The sequence below is a fragment of the Marmota monax genome, unplaced genomic scaffold, assembly GCF_021218885.2.
Source record: "Marmota monax isolate L192 unplaced genomic scaffold, Marmota_monax_Labrador192_F-V1.1 WCK01_AAM20220418_F8-fsc00108, whole genome shotgun sequence".
In the NCBI taxonomy this organism is placed as follows: Eukaryota; Metazoa; Chordata; class Mammalia; order Rodentia; family Sciuridae; genus Marmota; species Marmota monax.
The window spans coordinates 2,692,524-2,712,348 of NW_026694593.1; the positions used below are offsets into that span (position 1 = coordinate 2,692,524).

The window sequence follows — 19,825 nt, forward strand, 5'->3', positions numbered from 1 at the left end:
CCAGCCACAAAGTTTAATCTGAATATAATCATGAGAAAACAACCAAAGAAATTCAAAATATAGGACATTCAACAAAAAAACTGGGCTAGACTCCAAAGAAATCAATGTCATGAAAAACAACAAAAAAGGGCAGAGGTATCTTCTTTTTTTTTTTTTTGGCACCCAGGATTGAAACCAGGGGGCACTTAATCACTGAGCCACATCCCCACTCATTTTTTTTAATATTTATTTTTTTTAGTTTTAGGTGGACACAACACTTTTTATTTTATTTTTATGTAGTGCTGAGACCCCGCGCATGCCAGGTGAGCTCGCTACCGCTTGAGCCACATCCCCAGCCCCCCACTCATTTTTTATATTTTATTTTGAGACAGGGCCTCACTAAGTGGCTGAGGGTGGCTTTGAACTTGCAATCCTCCTGCTTCAGCCTCCCATGCCACTGGGATTATAGATATGTACCACCATGCCTGGAAGATATGATTTTTCTACATTAAAAGAAACTAAAAGAGATAAATAACCAGAGATGAGGATTTAGTTCAGTGGTAGAGTGTTTGCCTAGCATGTGTGAGTCTCAAAGTTCCACCCCAACACCAAAAAATAAAAAAGAGAGGGAGAAACAACCAAATACAACATGTACATCTTGATTAACTTCTAGATCAAAACTAAAAAACAGAATTAATAGACACTTTAGGGGACATTTTGGGAAATTAAAATGTTAACTATAAATTTGATGACATTGAATCAATGTTAATATTCTTGCATATGGGAATATGTTTTCTCTTACATAGCAGAATGTTTTCATTCTTAGGAAATTCATACTGTAATATTTAGGGGCAAAGTGCCATGATGCCTATATTACTCAGAAAACAAAACAAAACAGCCCTCCTCCCCATACAAGGAAGTTAAAAAAGAAGAGGGAGAGAAAGAAAAAGTTAATATAATTAAATGTTAAGAAGTAGTTAATCAAGCCAAGTGTGTTAGTACACACCTGTAATCCCAGCAACTCAGGAAGCTGAGGCAGGAAGATAACAAGTTTGAGGCCAGACTCAATAACTTAGACCCATCTCAAAATAATAAATTAAAAGGTCTGGGGATAAAGCTTAATGGGTACCATCCCAGTACCAAAAATTAAAAAAAAAAAAAAAAGAAAGAAAAAGAAGAATTGGTGAATCTAAATGAACTTTATACAGGTATTTATTATACTTTTCTTTCAAAATATCCATTAGATTTGTAAAATGTTAAATTAGAAAGATTAGGACCTGGGTACTGTAGCTCAGAGATAAAGTGCTGGCCCAAGGCCCTGGGTTCAATCCCCAGCACCACCAAAAACCAAATAAATAAAATAAAAAAGATGAGAGGAAACATGATCTCTAGCTTCAAGGTTATCTTACCACCTCTTAGGCTATTGGGTTTTTTGGTTTTTTTTTTTTCATTATCCTTTCATTTTAATGCAGATTCCTGTATCAAGCCTGAGGGACACAGTTCTGGAACTGGCATTGTTTGATCAACACAGGAGAAAGTTTGATAATTTCAGTTCACTAATGCTAGAATGGAAATCTTCCAATGAGACACTAGCCCATTTTGAAGATTATAAGTCAATGGAGATGGTAGCCAAAGATGATGGCAGTGGGCAGACCCGGTTACATGGTATTGTGAACATTTATGAATCTTTTCTTATGTTATTTCTGCTAAATGGTTCACACTAAGTATTTCCTTACAGGTGAGGGTTTTACTTTGGATTTTATGATATATCATCTTTCATCATTGTATTTTTTAGAAAACCTACAGGTAGATTTCCTTGTGTGCAAAGCTAAGGTCTAAGGCCTAACATTTCTCATAAGGAGATAAAAGTAAATTAATTTTAAAATGTGGTGATTACCTATCATTTGCCTGACATTATGGAAATATTATTAATTTATTAGCAAATATTAATTTAATGGCTACCATGTGTAGGGCACTCTGCTAAGCATTAGAGCCATATGGTGAATAAGGCAGGCATGGCCACTGCCCTCATAGAGTTAGTTTAGTGGGAAAGTCAGCCTTCAAACATTATAACCGTATTAGTCCCTTTGAAGGGCAAATATAGGGTGCCTTTAGACCTTATAATGGGGGACCTGACCTAGTTAAAACAAAGAAGCCTACCTTGAGAAAACAACACTTATGCTGAGACCTGAAATGGGTGGTGGGAAAAGAAAGTACAAAGAAGGAGCTGAAGACCAGGTGCAGTAGTGCACACCTGTAATCCCAGCAGCTTGGGAGGCTGAGGCAGGAGGATCACAAGTTCAATGCCAGCCTTAGCAATTTAGCAAGGCCCTAAGCAATTTAGCAAGACCCTTAAAACAAAAATTAAAAGGCCCAGGGATATGACTCAGTGGTTAAGCACCCCTGGATTCAATCCCTGGTACAAAAAAAAAGAGAGAGAGAGAGAGAGAGAAAGAGATCTGAAGAAGGCAAGAGAGATAGGCTTAAAGAAGGGACCAGAGGCATTAGATGAGGTTGTAAGAAGGTAACAAGCCGCATGTGCTACCACTCATCAAGCCTCTGTTCGCAGCACATTTGCTGATGTTCCTTCACTTAGAGCAAGTCACCTAGCCAAAACAGGAGCCAAGATGGGTGAGGACTGCACAAGGTCATGAATACCAACAGGTGTGAATCATTGTGGATCATTAATATAACAATCTACCACAAACAAATCCTGAAGGTTAAGAAGAAAGTAGTACAAAGGTAATTTTTAGGTTTTGGGCATGAGCATTTGAGTGGATGGTAGGACCATTCAGTGGCAGCACAGGGAATCTGAAAAAGAAGAATTAAGATTTAATCCATTCTCTACTAGTAAAGAGCTTACACCCAGGGCTGGGGATGTAGCTCAGCTGGTAGAGTGCTTGCCTTGCATGCACAAGCCCCTGGGTTGAATCCCCAGCAGTGCCCACCTCCAACAAAAAAAAAAAAAAAAGAAAGAAAGAAAGAGCTTACACCCAAATTTACAAAAGTTTAAGACCTTAGCTAGAAAATGTGTTGCCATGATACTAAGACCAGTGGCATGATGTAGTTAGTGTGTAAGAAGTAGGAAAGAAGAGATGCTCCTTTTATACCCTCTGCTAATCAGTCACAAATATCATTAGTGTTACCTTCTAGATATTTTTTTGTTTGATCCCTTCCTTTCCAATTCCATCACTAATAATGTCCTCTTCACTTCTCTCCTGCATTATCACAGCAGCCTCCTAACATCTCATCCCATTTCTACTATTCTCTAGTCCGTCTCAACACTAATGCCCAGATTGATCATTCTGAAATACAAATCCAAATGTTTCTCTGAAAAAATGTTTGTTTTTTGTTTTGTTTTGTTTTTGTACTGGGTATTGAACCTAGCGGTGCTTTGTTTTGTTTTGACACATCCCCAGCCCTTTTTAATTTTTTTTTTATTTAGAGACAGAGTCTCCCTAAATTTCTGAGGCTAGCTTTGAACTCACAATCCTCCTGCCTCAGCCTCCTCAGCTGCTGGTATTATGGGCATGCACTACTATGACCTGCTTAAAAACTTTTTGGGGGGGATAGTATATACTGAACTCTCAGGACAAGTTGGGCACTGCACCAAGTCCTTTATGTATATTTTCTCACGTAATCCTCTCATGTAAATCATGACAGATTGGCATTATTATCCCTGTTTTCTTAACATACTCATTTATCAAACATTTGTTTAGTTTTTGCTCTATCAGGAAGTCTTAGGACATAAAATTACAGTGGTCAATAGGAGAAGCAGCAGACTCAATAACAACAAAGCCCATACTCCTAACTGCTGACTGTACTGTCACCATATTGTCTCTGGGACTTCCTGTATCTGTCAGGATAAAATCCAAATGCTATAGCTTAGCTTACCAGCCCCTGCTTATTTCTTGGCTTCACCTTTTCCTGCTCACACATAGCCTATATTTTCTCACACTGAATTTTAGATCCTTAACCATGACAAGGTTTGTGCCTCTTCCCTTTGCATATGTTGTATATTCTTTTTCCTTAGATCATGCTTTTCTTGCATTTTTCACTGGAATGAAACCTATCTCTAGGGGATTTAGGAATTTTCTATCCTTCTTTATCTCCAATTTCAAGTAAATATTCCTTCTTTGTACCCTTATTTAATCTACCTGTGTGTTCTGTACATGCTTTTCTATAATAACACTCATACTGCATTGTAGTGATTGGTTTACTCTCAGTCACCCCTCACTAAACTGGATTTCTTTAAAAGCAAGCATTGTGTTTTCTTCCTCATAGTATAGCATAGTAGCTAGCACATAATTGGCCTTTGATAAATCTTTGTAGAATGAATATAGTGTAGTCAGGAAATGCTTCAGAAACTTAGGCATGATCATCATGAGTTAAGGCTAAAATAAGAATTGATCTAGGGCTGGGGTTGAAGCTCAGTGTTAGAGTGATTGCCTAACAAGTATGAGGTACTGGGATTGATTCTAAGCACCACATATAAATGAATGAATGAATTAATGAATAAAGGTATTGTGTCCATCTACAACCAAAAAAAATTTTTTTAAAGAATTGATCTAACTAAAGTGGCAGATTCATGAGTTTGTTACTTTAAAAAAGGAAAAGAGGGCTAGGGATGTATCTTAGTAGCCCTGGGTTCAATTCCCAGGGCTGAAAAAAAAAAGAGCAAATGAATTATTAAAGCAGGATCAGATTATAGAAGCCTTCACATGCTAGGTTAAGGAGTCTAAATTGATGTAATAAAGCTTAACCGTATAAAAATTTTGAATGATCAATACAACATTTACATAAAAAGAACAGTTTAGAAGAGTAAAATGACTATCCCTTTATTTGTCATTCCCATTTGTAAATTGAACAAAAATTTCCATACACTTCTTTTCAGCTTATTTTTGGACTCATAGACCATCACAGCTGGAAAGAATTTTCTATTTTGCCTAGTTCACTTCCTCATTTAATAAAGGAACTGAGAGATAAATTGGTTGCATGGGGTCATATAGGAATATACTGGCAGGTCAGCACAAAAACTTGTGTATTTCCCCATTCAGTATTTTTCTCCCCTGCAATAAAACACAATTTGGTTTTCTGGAGACACTTTTGTATTCTACATGTTATTGTTTCTCAAAGTGTTTTTCTACATTTCCAGGTCATCAGATCCTTAAAGTACATCAGATCAAAGGGACTGTACTCATTGGAGTCAATTTTGTGGGCTATTCAGAGAAGAAAAGTCCAAAGGTGAGTGGAGATCATGGTATTAGAAATATAATTAGCAGGGCACAATGGCACAGGCCTATATCTCAGTGGAGAGGCTGAAGCAAGAGGATCACAAGTTCAAAAACAGTCTCAGCAACTTAGTGAGGCCCTGAGCAATTTAGTGAGACACTGTCTCAAAATAAAAAATAAAAAGGGTTAGGGACATGGCTCAGTGGTTAAGCACCTCTGGGTTCAATACCTGGTACAAAAATTTGAATTAAAATAAAACTTAAAAAGAAATAAAGAACTATAAATTAAATGATTGAAATTCAAGTTTCTTCCTGAAAAGTTTTTTGTAACTGATATAAATCTTAAAACTGTACACCTCTGTGATTCTGTTATCTTTGGCACTTGAGTACTCATATTTTTCTCACTAAACTGAGGAATTAAAAGTTTGTATTCACCTTTGAAGTTCTTATTACATTGCCAGGATATTTCCAACTTGCCAAGATCTGCAGCTGTGGAGCTGCTCCTGGTCGATGATGTAACTGTGTTGCCAGAGAATGCCACCATCTATAACCACCCTCATGTGAAGGTAGAAGCTTTATGGGTCTACTTTAATGGCATCATATTGGAGGGAAGGTTATTAATTAACAGTATAACAGTTATAAAAGCTCATGTATGTGTTGAAAATCACTGAACACACATATCAAAATTATAATGATTAGCTACAATATCCTTAACAATTATACTTTAACAATCAGTTTCTTCTTTTGGCCATTGACCTTAATCTTTTAATTTTTTTACCTTTTAATTTCCTTTGAGTTGTTTGTAAACAGAAGGGAAGGGGATGGAATATTGTTTGTCTGATTTCTCCATAGGAAATATTTAGCCTTGTGGAGGGATCTGGTTATTTTTTAGTCAACAGCAGTGAACTGGATATTGTCACCATCACTTATATGGAAGCAGAAAGATCTGTCCAGGTGAGTTGTAGAAATATTCCAGATTGATGAGCTCAAACCAAAGCTCCCTCTTAGGAGAAAAATTGGAAAAATATTGTATGTTTAATGTTTGTTACAAAAGTGATATTTGTTTCTCTTTCCATTGTTAATCTACATAGATTCTTCAACCAAAAATGAGGGTGTTTCTTCCTACAGCTAAGTATTGTACTGGGCAGTTTTTGCTTCTGGTCGAACTTAATTATAAAAAGCATCTAGTGCCATGACCTACATGGCCATTAATTCAGAAACTGGTGAGAGGCGATAGGAGATTAGAAAAGACAAACAAACACAGAGAGAAAGCTGGGACCAAGTGGGACACTGTCCTCAGATGGAGGAACAATGACCCAGAGCTAGCTCAGCATGTTTATTATATATGTTTTATCATCAAAAGGATTTTCTGTGAGAAAGTTTCTTCAAAGCAGGCAGTCTTGAAGTACAAAGTACTGGCAACCAATTATAATTGTCTTTTTACACTCATAATTCTCTACCACTGAGCTGGTGTCTGAACTCTGGTCAAGACTGATAGTCCTGTGCCTTGCGCTAAACCTCTTTAAGCAGGGTGTTACCATAGCAACTGGGCAATTTTGACTGAACTTTTGCACAGGAAGTTCCCAGAATAGGCTCCTGCTGCAAGACATTCAGAGATCCTAAACCAAGTCACCTCTCCCCACAATCTAGTTCAAAGATTTTTGTTAAACAAAGGCTCACTTATACCAGTTTCAAAGTACTTAAGTATGAAGACATTTAAATGTAGTATTGGGGGCTGGGGATGTGGCTCAAGCGGTAGCGCGCTCCCCTGGCATGCGTGCGGCCCGGGTTCGATCCTCAGCACCACATACAAACAAAGATGTTGTGTCCGCCGAGAAATAAATAAAATATTAAAAAAAAAAAAAAAAAAAAAAGCCCCCTCCATCCTGATGATGGGCAGAATCATAGCCTCTGGGACAGGAGTCCCCTGTGCTTCTCCTTTGCTAGCAAAGCAATAAACTTCCTTAAAAAAAATAATAAATAAATAAATAAATAAATAAATAAATAAATAAATGTAGTATTGACTTCATAAGCAGAGTATATGTTGTTTTCAGTCAGAATGTGACAATTCAAAATATTAAACTGACTTCACAATCAGCATGCCAAAGGATTTGCTTTTATTTGACTCACAGTAATAAAAATGATACTTTATGTTTGCTGGGAGCCATTAGCCAAGTAGGTATGACAATTTCCTTGCCAGCGTACCCCATGTTGCAGTGACATTGAATGTACGTGACCTTGCTCAAGGACCAAGGCAGATTAGGGTGTTCCGGGTTTTAAGATAATCTTGTTTAGGGCGTTCCCAGTTTAGGTTCCAGGTTTAAGGTTTAAGATTATTCCTGCTGGGAATAGGGCGTATCCTGCTGCCTGAGTTCCCCTTGAGTTCTCACGGGATTCAGACAGTATATTTTGGAGATAGAAGCCCAGTGGAGGTGGATTTGGGCAGAGAACGCGGATTTGGGCAGAGAACGTGGATTTCCCCAGAATGTGATTGTAGACGGCTGGTGTGAGTTCGGGAATAAAGAGTTGCTGTTTGAATCTACAAGCTGTGTGGTGGCTCGTGATTGTGTGCCCAGCCAGACTGCGGCATTTGTGCCCAGCCAGACTGTGGCATATGTTAATATATATCCTTATATAAGAGTGCAAAGAATGGGGTAGGGTTGTGGCTCAGGGGTAGTGCACTTGTCTGGCATGTGTGAGGCACTGTGTTTGATCCTCAGAACAGGAAAGAAAGAAAGAAAGAAAGAAAGAGAGAGAGAGAGAGGGAGGGAGGGAGAGAGAGAAAGAGAAAGAAGGAAGGAAGAGGGAGGGAGGGAAGGAAGGAAGAAAGAAAGAAAGAAATTGTGTCCATCTACAAGTAAAAAATATTTTTAAAATACATATTTTTTAAAAAAGAGTACAAAGAAATTTAACTTACCTTAGTTATACTATTAGTTTTTAAAAAGAAAGACTGAGATACTAGGTTCAGACTCAGAATGTGAAAAAAAAATGCTGTTGTGCAAAGATCTAAGGAAAAAAAGCTATCAATAAATGGTATTGATGTAAATGGTATTGTGTTTTAATTTCTACTTCACTGGTGATTGCAGCATTTATGGACTTGATTTTATTCATGAAATCTTTTCCCTGTCCATAATTAAGAAGTGGGAAATGATGAGGCTGGGGTTGTGGCTCAGTGGCAGAACGCTTGCCTCGTACGGGTGAGGCACTGGGTTCGATCCTCAGCACCACATAAAAATCAATAAATAAAATAAAATATTGTGTCCATGTATAACTAAAAAAAAAATTTTTTTCTTTAAAGAAGTGGGAAATGAGCTGGGCATTGTAGTGAATGGCTATAACCCCAGTGACTGGTTAAGACAGGAGGATCACAAGTTTGGAGTCTGCCTGAACAACTTAGCAAGAGGCTTAGCAACTTAGTGAGAACCTGTCTTAACAAATGAAAAGAGCCATGCAGAGTGGTGCACACCTGTAATCCCAGCAATTTAGGAAGTTGAGGCAGGAGGATTGTGAGTTCAAAACCAGCCTCAGAAATTTAGCAAGGCCTTATCTCAACATAAAATATTAAAAGGGGACGTGGCTCAGTGGTGGAGTGCCCCTGGGTTCAATCCCTGGTACCAAAATAATAATAATAATAATAATAATAAAGACAGGTGGGATATGTATGTTGGATCCTGCTTAAATTCAATTAATTTAAACTCTGCTATTTATCAGCTAATGTGTTAAGGTACATATTTTACCATGAACTGAAACATAATAAAGGTACATACAGTGCTATGCTTGAAACATATAACCTGATCTCTGAGAGTTCCAATCTCAAAGGAAGTAAGATGTATTTTTTTTCTTTGGGTGAAAACAGTTGCTATGACTATGCCTAGACTATGTTTGCTTCTTTACCCATCTACCATCTTCTTTCTTCTAGTTAGTTCCAGTACATCCTGGATTTCTCACCTTGGAGGTCTATGATCTGTGCTTGGCTTTCTTGGGTCCAGCAACAGCCCATCTCCATGTGTCAGACATACAAGAGCTGGAACTTGATCTGATAGATAAGGTGAGAGATGTTTACTTTATCTCAAAAATGAAGCAAGCTTCAATCTCACTCCCTAGCATCACTTAATAGGGTCTCTGCTCAAATACTGTGTGTACACCAGGACTTTTGAAAAGTTAATGGAAATACTTGCCCTTAAAGAACAACATTACAATATTAAACGTAAGGGAGATGAAGGGAGAGTGTTAAAGAATGACTTAAAAAGGTACATGAAGATTAGGTTCATTTGATCAAAGGCTGACCGGTAACATTTAGCACGAACAAAAAAGTCTGCCAACCTCAAAGAGTGACACTGTCTTTGGTGGATAGGACACTACTACTACAATCTACTCTTTTTATTTTTTGTTTTCTTTCAAACTACTAGGTTGAGATAGGCAAAACTGTATTGGTGACTGTGAGGGTTCTTGACTCTTCCAAACGCCCATTCCTAAACAAATACTTCAGAAACATGGAGCTCAAATTGCAGTTGGCATCTGCCATTGTCACCCTGACGTGAGTACCATTTCAATATTTCTCTCTCCTTAATGCTAATATCATGAGAACCTCCCTCATGGTAGCCTGGTCAGCTGCCCCACAGGTCATTTCACATTTTCTCCTGTCCTTTTTTGTTATAGTGCCTTTTAGACCATACTGTATTCTCATATTCTGCTCTCTACAAAATACCTATTCAGTGTACTTAGATGTCTTGTTAGGGGCTAAAATCATGTGTATCATCAATAATTTTCATTTTTGGAATCTTCTCCTTGGATGATATCTTTTGGGAAAGCTTCAGGCTAGGGGATCTTCAAAATTTTATTAAGGTTTCATTCCCTGGACCACCAAAAAAAAAAAAAAAAAATCTGTTGAGAAGCAGATACTGGTATCCTCCTCTAAGAAAGGAAAAAACATGAAACCTCCACAGCGATTACAATTTTGCCAGCTATATTGTCCTTATTCCTTTGCAAGCCTTAGAACAAATTTTTGCCCTTCATGCTGTTGCCATGAAATATGTCTTGACTCTAGAAATTTCTTTTCTGAAAGTTTACTATAACCAGAATTAAATGAGCAGAAAATGTTAACACTTGTAAAGACACATCACCGGCCACTTTCAAAACCAAATCTTTCTCACCTAAAAACACGTGGGTCTTTGCAGACTAATGGAGGAACAGGATGAATACTCTGAAAATTATATAGTTCGGGCTGTCACTATTGGGCAAACCACACTCGTGGCTATTGCCAGAGACAAGATGGGGAGAAAATTCACATCGGCTCCTCGACAAATTGAAGTAAGGAAATGATCTCATCCCAAATTTGTGTTCTTCTTATTTAGCTTTGCTTATCCTTTTCTTTTTAGTTTGCACAAGTTGAAAATCATTTGACTGAAAAAAAAAAAAAAACACATAGTTGTCTGATTCTTGTACAGCATGTAGTATGTTTTTGGCTCTTGTTTTTCTGTATAAAAGTAATACATTTCCTGGAGCTGGGGCTGTAGCTCAGAGGCAGAGCACTTGCCTAGCATGCGTGAGGCACTGGGTTCGATCCTTAGCACCACATAAAAATAAAACAAAATAAAGGCATGCTTTCCATCTACAACTACAAAAAAACTTTTTAAAGTAATACAGCTCCTGTAAAATTTTTGGTATGTACAAAAAAGTATAAAAACACAGAATGAAGCCAGGTGCTGTGGCACATGCCTATCATCCCAGCTACTTGGGGGGCTGAGGCAGGAAGATCACAAGTTTGAGACCAGCCTTGGCAATTTAGATCCTGTCTCAAAATTTTAAAAAGGGCTTGGGGTGTAATTTAGTGGCAAATTGCCCTGGGGTTCAATCCCTAGTACCTCAAAAAATAAAAATAAAAGTAAAATTTCCATCAAATTTCTCCTCTACACATCATCATCAACATCATCATCATCATCATCATCATTTTTTTTTGAGACAGAGTCTTACTAGGTTGCCCAGGCTGGCTTTTAATTCCTGGGCTCAAGTAATCCTCCTGCCTCAGTCTCCCAAGTAACCTGTTTTTTTTTTTTTAATATTTATTTTTTAGTTTTCGGCGGACACAACATCTTTATTTGTATGTGGTGCTGAGGATCGAACCCGGGCCGCACACATGCCAGGCGAGCGCGCTACCGCTTGAGCCACATCCCCAGCCCCCAAGTAACCTGTTACTATAACAGATACATGCTACCATGTCTGACTCTTACCCTTTGTTTGTTTGTTTTTTTGTTTTGTTTTGTTTTGTTTTTTGGTACTAGGGATTGAACCCAATGAGTTCTACTTTCTCAGAACTTTTCATTGCAGAAGTTGGCGTCAAACTTGCAATTCTCCTGCTCCAGACTCCCAAATTTCTGAGATTGGAGACATTCACCACCTGCTCAGCGTCTATGCATATTTCAATACAAATAAATCATACAGCTTTTTTCATCATAATCTTGTATCAAAAGTGTTTTCTTATCTCATTAAAAAATAATTGTTGGCTATAGATTGATAATTGTTGAATCTGGATAATTAGGTACCTGAGAGTTTATGATACTGTCCTTTCTAGTTTTATATATATTCAAAAAAGAAAGTCCAGGCATGATGGTGCACACTTGTAATTCCAGATTGAGGCAGGTGTATAGCAAGTTCATGGCCAGCCTCAACAACTTAGAGAAGCCATAAGCAATTTGGGGAGACTCTGTCTCAAAAATAATAATAATAGCTGGGGATATATAGCTCAGTTGGTAAAGTGCTTGCCTTGCATGCACAAGGCCCTGGGTTCAATAATAATAATAATAATAATAATAATACCACTTGTGGTGGCATAGGCCTGTAATCCCAGCAGCTCAGGAGGCTGAGGCAGGAGAACCACAAGTTCAAAGCCAGCCTCAGCAACTTATCAAGACTCTTTCTCAAAATAAAAAATAAAAAGGTCTCGGTGGTTAAAGTGCCCAGGTTCAATTCCTGGTACCAAAAATAAATATATAAATAAATGCATAAATAAATAAGAAAGGATAGGGATGTAACTGAGTAGTAATTGCTCCTGGGTTTAATCCTCAGCTCCACAAAAAGAAAAAAATATATTTCAATTAACTTTTTAAGTTTTGGGGTTTTTGGTTTTTTTTTGGTACTGATGATTGAACTCAGGGGGTGCTTTATCACTGAACATTCTTATGAACCCATGGCTCCACACATGCTAGCAAGCACTCTATATTGAAGCTAATATCCCCAACCCAAATGTAAACATAATTTTAGTGGTGACTTTTACTGCAATGAGTGAATATGTAGTAACTTATTTAAGTAAGATTTTTTTTTTAAGATAGAGTGAGAGAGGGAGAGAGAGAGAGAGAGAGAGAGAATTTTAATATTTATTTTTTTGTTATCGGCAGACACAACATCTTTGTTTGAATGTGGTGCTGAGGCTCGAACCCGGGCCACACGCATGCCAGGCAAGCGCTCTACCGCTTGAGCCACATCCCCAGCCCTTTTTTTTTCTTTTGGTACTGAGGATTGAACCCAGATATGCTTAACCACTGAGCCACATCCCCAGTCCTTTTACATTTTTATTTTGAAATGGAATCCCACTAAATTGTTTAGGGCCTTGCTAAATTGCTGAGCCTGGCTTTGAACTTACAATCCTCCTGCCTCAGCCTCCTAAATCACTAGAATTACAGGCATGCGCTATCACACCTGGCTAAATTTTTTTTCTATTGTAAATAAAATTAAAATACAAGTTGGGTATTGAAGCACATTCCTATGATCTCAACAACTCAGAAGGCTGAGGCAGGAGGATCACAAGTTCTAGGCCAGCCTCAGCAACTTAGTGAGGCCCTAAGCAACTTAGCAAGACCCTGTCTCAAAAAATGAAAAGGACTGGGATTGTGGCTCAGTGGTACTGGGTTCAATCCCCAGTACCAAAAACAAAAACAAAACAAAAAGACCGAGGAGGTAGCTCAATGATAGAGCACCCCTAATACTGAAAGAAAACAACAAACATGAATAAGATCAATCATTTGTTACAAAACTGACTCTAGTCATTGTTGTTCTTTTGGTTTTCTCCTTCAAGGTATTTCCTCCATTCAGACTTGTTCCAGAGAAAATGACACTGATTCCAACTAACATGATGCAGGTGATCTTAAAGGCAGAATATAAGATTTACCATTTCTCCTTTACACACATACACCCCTCTTCCTATTGGTCTTCGTTTGTATACTCCCAGCCAAGTTCAACTGGGTCTTGATAAAGAAGAAAGTGAGTTTTCCCTGGACCTGTGATGTTCATGGTATAAACTCTCTTGGAATCCTGTGGATCATTTACAACACTTCCATTTCTCTGCATTTGAGTTGATGTGGGATATGCTGTTCAGGAAGAGGGGGAAGATAAAGAAGTCAAGTTGCTTGGACAAAATGTTGGGAAAAAAGATGTGATTTCTCATCCACATTCCAGGCATTCACTGGTATGTTTAAATTCCAGGTAATGTCTGAAGGTGGCCCTCAGCCCCAATCTATCATTCACTTCTCCATCAGTAATCAGACTGTGGCTGTTGTCAATAGGAGGGGGCAAGTTACAGGGAAAGTGGTTGGCACAGCTGTGGTCCATGGCACCATCCAGACAGTAAATGAAGATACTGGCAAAGTCATTGTGTTTTCCCAGGTATTAGTTCTTTGCTGTGCTCTGCTTCTACCTTTTCATTTGGGAACCATATTGGGGATTTGTGGAGGGTGATAAGGAGGGTGTCAGCATCCCAGGAAAACTCTTTTAGTCTCCCTCACCTGCTATTCTCTTAATCAGGTATGGAAAACATAATCTTTAGTGGAAAACTCACAGAGTCCTTGGCATTGTTGTAAGACATGGTCCCTATCCTTAAAGAATTCCTTAAAGAACAAAACCAAACATATCCATGGTATCAATTTTTTTGTAGAGTGCCAAAAACAACACAATAAACTGGTTATCATGAGCATATCTGTGCACCCCACAGAGATTTCCCTTTAACCTAAGCTTGCCCTCTACTCTCCTGAGCAGGATGAAGTACAGATTGATGTTGTTCAGCTGAGGGCTGTTAGGATCCTTGCAGCTGCAACTAGACTCATCACAGCTACTGAGGTCAGTATGATGACTGTGTTCTGGGTTCATTATTCTAGATGATGTCAGGTGGGCTAGGCATGGTGGTGTACACTTGTAATCCAAGATTCAGGATGCTGAGGCAGGAGAATTGCAAGTTCGAGGTCAGCTTGTCTCAAGATAAAAAAAGGGCTGGGGCATAGCTCAGTAGTAAAGCATCTCTGGATTCAATACCCAGTGCCAGGAAAAAAACCTGATAATTCCAGGTGGGCAGAATATTTAACATAATACCACCTTTTCTTTTCAGATGCCAGTTTATGTTATGGGCGTGACCAGTACCCAGACCCCTTTCTCCTTCAGCAATGCCAACCCTGGGCTCACATTCCAGTGGTCCATGAGCAAAAGAGATGTATTGGATCTAGTACCCAGGCATTCAGAGGTATGAATTTATATGTTTATTTTATTACCTTAAGAATTTATTTATTTATTTTTGTTTTTTTATGTGGTGCTAAGGATCGAACTCAGGGCCTCATGCATGCTAAGCAAGTGCTCTGCACTGAGCTACAGCCCCAGCCCCTCAACTTTCTTAACCGTACAATATCATGACTTCTTTTCCTTATTCTTTGAACTCTGGAAACCTTCAAATCATGTGAAGAATCCAAATTTGAATAGTCATATAATTATATATGATTTTTAATATTTTGGACTGGAAAGAGCTCTAAAAAGCAGTTTTCCTTTACTTCCATATTTGTTGTACAATGTTATAATAATGTACTTCTGAGCAGATGACTATTTTATATGAGTAACACAGAAATATAAAGTATATGCAGAGAGTTTAGATATATAATATTTTAACTTGTACAGGCACACATTTAATTATATTCATAATCATGTTTGTACTGCATAGTGGGCAGTTGAGATCAACAATAAGAAAGATGGAGGGCTGGGGATGTGGCTCAAGTGTTAGCACGCTCGCCTGGCATGCGTGTGGCCCGGGTTCGATCCTCAGCACCACATACAAACAAAAAAAGATGTTGTGTCCACCGAAAACTAAAAGATAAATATTAAAAAAAAAATTTAATAAAAAAAAAGAAGGAAATGAAGGACTATAGATAGCCAAGCAGTTTCCTGCATCCACTATACTAGGGCTAGAAAACTGGATTCTTGCAGTAGGGATGTGGATGCTGTGGGACTATTGTGGCCAACTGTTTGGCAGCTGATTCTAGATGGGTCCCTTTCATCAATGGCAAATTTAAGAAGAGTGAGTAATTACACTGCCCCTCTATGGTTCCCTTTGGTATCTGGTGGTATTGGCTCCTCCCAACTGTTGTCTGGAGCTATGGAAGAACTCAGGATGGACATTGAAGTAGTCTACAATGCAATTTAAGACTTAAGGTTTCTGAAAATAGTTAGGCATATAGCATCAAACCTCACATGGAAACCTAAAAAAAAGACAAAGTTTAGTAACAGTTTAAGTAGGAGTTTTGGGTAGTAAACAGCTATAGCATTGTTTACAAGACTGTTATCATCAGTTTGATGGAACCCACTCATGATAGTCTGAAGACAGTGGTGGCTTCATAGGTCTGGGCCAAGGTTCTCATAAGGTCACAGTTTAGAGCCAATGAAAATAAAAAATTAGACTTAGACCTTGGGAGAAAACAGAGAGGTTAGAGGAGCTAGAATTAGGAGAATATTCCTAGAGCCAGTTAAAAAGAAAAGAAATCTGGAAGAAGTAAAAACATCTATTTATAATCTTTCTAAAAATAGCTTAAATCTATAATTTAAGGAAACTGTAGTAGTTGGATCTTCTGTCAGGAACTTCTCAGATTCTGGTTATACTTGGAATTGAAGGATAGAACTGTACTTAGTTGGGTACAATTCAGCAAAGGGATTTGGTTTTTTTCCCTAAATAGCAAATTCCCTCCTTTTGTGAAAGGAGGGAATAGCCTAGGCCTAAGCCTCTATTCCACTTCTTTTTAAAAAATATATCTAGTTGTTAGGCTGGGGATATAACTTAGTTGGTAGAGTGCTTGCTTTGCATGCATTAAGCCCTGGGTTCAATACCAGCACCATACACATACACACACACAAAAAAAAATCAAAATATTTTTTAGTTGTAGATGGACATAATCCCTGTATTTTATTTATTTATTTGTTTGTTTATTTATTTATTTATTTTTATGTGGTGCTGAGAATGGAACCCAGTGCCTCACACGTGCTAGGCAAGTGCTCTACCACTGAGCTAAAACCTCAGCCCCTTCAACTTCTTTCTTTCTCTTATCTAAGGCATCACTATTTTCTCTAGCAAAAGAAAGAATTGAGAACCATACATGTGTTTAGTTTTCCTGCCTAAGACCCAGCATAGGCAAATTAAGCGATGAAATGGGCCACTAACCCCACACTATGAAAATGCCACATTTAGAGATTCACTTGGATAAAACTATTATAAATCATTCATTCTTTAACATGAGGCTTCCTTTCAGACAACTGATTGAGATGTACACAATGGGAATGGGACTTTTTATGTTGAGGAACAGGGAAAGGTAATTTGGAACTTGGGACTCTATTGTGAATCTAGAGAGCTGAAAAGAAGATCTCAAGGGCTCTGGACAGCAAGAAGGCAGGGAAGATAGGACATGAAATAGTGTTGGAAAGGTAGACAAGTGCCTACTTCAATATGGATTTGCCTTGGTTTTGGTCCTATCTTCCCTCTTACCAGAAATCAGGTTCCTAATACTCCTTATCCAGTCTAGACTGAAATAGTGAGTATCCAAGTGGGGAGACGGTCAGTTTGTTTTGTTTTGTTTTTTGGTACCCGGGTGTTTAACCACTGAGCCACATCCCTAACCTTTTTTATTTTTTATTTTGAGACAGGGTCTCAGTTTCTTAGGGCCTCTTACATTGCCGAGGCTGACCTTAAACTTGTGATCCTCCTGTCTCAGCTGGGATTCGAGGCATGCTCCACCACACCCAGTATGGTATTGGAGTCTCCCTTTTTCCCCTCATCCTTCCTTGCCACTACCCTGAGCTCTGTGAATAGATCACCTTGCCTTTCTCCCATCTCAAGTTCTGTTGTCTGAACCCATTTTAGAAATCACTACCATCATTTCCATTCTTCTCTTCTCAATGAACTGACTTTGAGATAACAGAAGAAAGAGCCTTGGAGGCTCCAGAAATAGCTGAACTGCACCCAGAGGTTTGCCTTAGGGGCGACTGTGCTGCTGGGGATAGGACAAAACATGAATAGGAAAGCAAGTCCTGCACTCTCTTTCTCACAGATAGCTATTTGCAACACACAGTTTTCTTATTGTTACAAGAAAGGAAGAGCACAACATTTATTCGGGAATCAATATTTATTTTTTTCATTTCTCTCGCTCTCTCTCTCTTTTGTTTATTTATTTATTTATTTTTATTTTGGTGCTGGGGATCAAACAACCAGGGCCTCATACACGCTAGGCAAGTACTCTGTCACTGAGCCACATCCCTGGCCCTCATGAATATTTCTTTTTTTCTTTTTCTTTTTTTTTTTTTAAAATGTGTTCTATCCACACAGTGGACTCTTTTTTTATATGATTTTTTTTTATTATAGATGGACACAATACCTTCATTTTATTTATTTATTTACTTGTGGTGCTGAGGATCGAACCCAGTGCCTCATATACATATGAGGCAAGCCCTCTGCCACTTAGCCACAATCCCAGCCCTTATATGTATATTTATTTTTTAGTTGTAGGTGGACACAATATCTTTATTTTTTTATGTGGTGCTGAGGATCAAACCCAGTGCCTCACGCATGCTAGGCAAGCACTCTTCCTCTGGCCACAACCCCAGCTCTCAGGGGACTCTTTAAAAAAAAAAAAAAAAAAAAAAAAAAAATATATATATATATATATATATATATATATATATATATATATATATGTATATATAAAACTTTATTTTACTTATTTGTGTGGTGCTGAGGATCAAACTCAATGCCTCACACATGTTAGGCAAGTGCTCTACCACTGAGTTAAAACCCCAGCCCACCTCATGAGTATTTCTTAATCCATTTCTTTACTGTCTAGGTTTTCCTACAGCTTCCAGTAGAGAATAACTTTGCCATGGTGGTCCACACAAAAGCAGCTGGCAGGACCAGTATCAAAGTCACTGTTCGATGTGTAAACAGTTCCTCTGGGCAGTTTGAGGGAAATTTGTCAGAACTGTCTGATGAAGTTCAGATTCTGGTAAGCTCTCAAACCTAAATTTTGTTCTATGTATAAATAAGAAGAAAGTTATGTTCTCTTATCATCCATTAGTGCTTAATCTGGATAAAAAAAATTGCTGGAAGGATCCCTGGAATAATTTTGTAATTCCTAGATCTTTATCATTCCTGCTAATTGCTTCTATATAGACTTAACATTAGAAACTTTAGCACATGTACTCCCTTCAACTCCCACTCTAGGAACACTACAATAACCAGAGAGGGATTCATTTCTAGCAAAGATATTATAATATAGCTATTTAGATATAATCATTGGTAGAACAAAATATAGTACTAACTTCTGGTAAGGTATAAAAGTATGAATAGTTTCTACACATGTTCTCAGACTAAAAGCTAAATTGTCCTATTTTTAGAATCAAAAAGACAAACTACTATTATATGGAGCAAGTAAGTTTCTCTACTTATGAAGTTGAAGCTGTTTGTTTTTTTTGTTTTTGTTTTTTTTTTAAATCTTTTCCCCTTTATTTGGGCTTTGGTTCTATGATTCAATGTAACGATAAGGAGAGAGCACTTTACTAGGAAGAACTGGATGGTTTTCCTTTGTGAAAGGAGGGAAAGGCCTTGCTAAGTTAATATTATAGGTTCTTGTTAATTTAGTAAAGGTTCTTTGTTCCCAAATCTCATTTCAGGTTACCAGAGTTAAAATAGAAATTTCAAATTTATTTTCTACCTAAAAATACAGAGGATACAGTAAGTGTAAACTTTGCTACTTGCCCAGTCCATGAGTCAGAAACAACTGATATTAGTTGTCTATTCTGGAATACCTAGATATATTTAAATTATCTGGCTCATTTTGGAAAGGAGTGTTGTGGAAGATTTTAGATTAATTAAAAGTAGGGCATAATGCTGACTTGTAGACTGTGGGGTGGGGGGTGGGTACTGGGAAGCAAACTCAGGGGTTTGCTACATAAAATAAGATTTTTAAAAATATATTTTTTTATTTTGAGATAGAGTCTGGCCAAGTTGCCCAAGTTGGCTTCAACTTGCAATCTTTCTGCCTCAGTCTCCTGAATAGCAGGGACTATAGGCATGAGCCACTGCACCCCGGGCTATAGTTGTCATTTATTTAACATGTAATCCCTTGGAGATTATACTGAAGTCCACAAGTGAGTAAAGATCATAATTTATCTTTTCCAGAAATGAGTAAAACATTATTTTTTCATTATAGGTGTTTGAAAAACTCCAACTTTTCTCTTCAGAGTGCCAACCTGAGCAGATTTTAATGCCTATGAATTCTCAGCTCAAACTCCATACCAACAGGTAAGGAAAGGGAGAACGGTGGCCC

At 38.0% G+C, this 19,825-nt stretch overlaps 1 protein-coding gene across 1 annotated transcript in view; it reads left to right on the forward strand.

Moving 5' to 3' along the window:
- Nup210l (nucleoporin 210 like) overlaps positions 1-19,825 on the forward strand; it is a 120,528-nt gene that overhangs the window by 78,983 nt on the left and 21,720 nt on the right. The window contains exons 17-29 of the mRNA XM_046421753.2: positions 1,452-1,644; positions 5,135-5,223; positions 5,672-5,776; positions 6,063-6,164; positions 9,130-9,258; positions 9,620-9,747; positions 10,388-10,520; positions 13,282-13,344; positions 13,689-13,868; positions 14,238-14,318; positions 14,584-14,715; positions 18,344-18,502; positions 19,709-19,800. Of these exons, the coding sequence (XP_046277709.1) occupies positions 1,452-1,644; positions 5,135-5,223; positions 5,672-5,776; positions 6,063-6,164; positions 9,130-9,258; positions 9,620-9,747; positions 10,388-10,520; positions 13,282-13,344; positions 13,689-13,868; positions 14,238-14,318; positions 14,584-14,715; positions 18,344-18,502; positions 19,709-19,800 (1,586 nt within the window). The remainder of the gene's footprint in view (positions 1-1,451; positions 1,645-5,134; positions 5,224-5,671; positions 5,777-6,062; positions 6,165-9,129; positions 9,259-9,619; positions 9,748-10,387; positions 10,521-13,281; positions 13,345-13,688; positions 13,869-14,237; positions 14,319-14,583; positions 14,716-18,343; positions 18,503-19,708; positions 19,801-19,825) is intronic.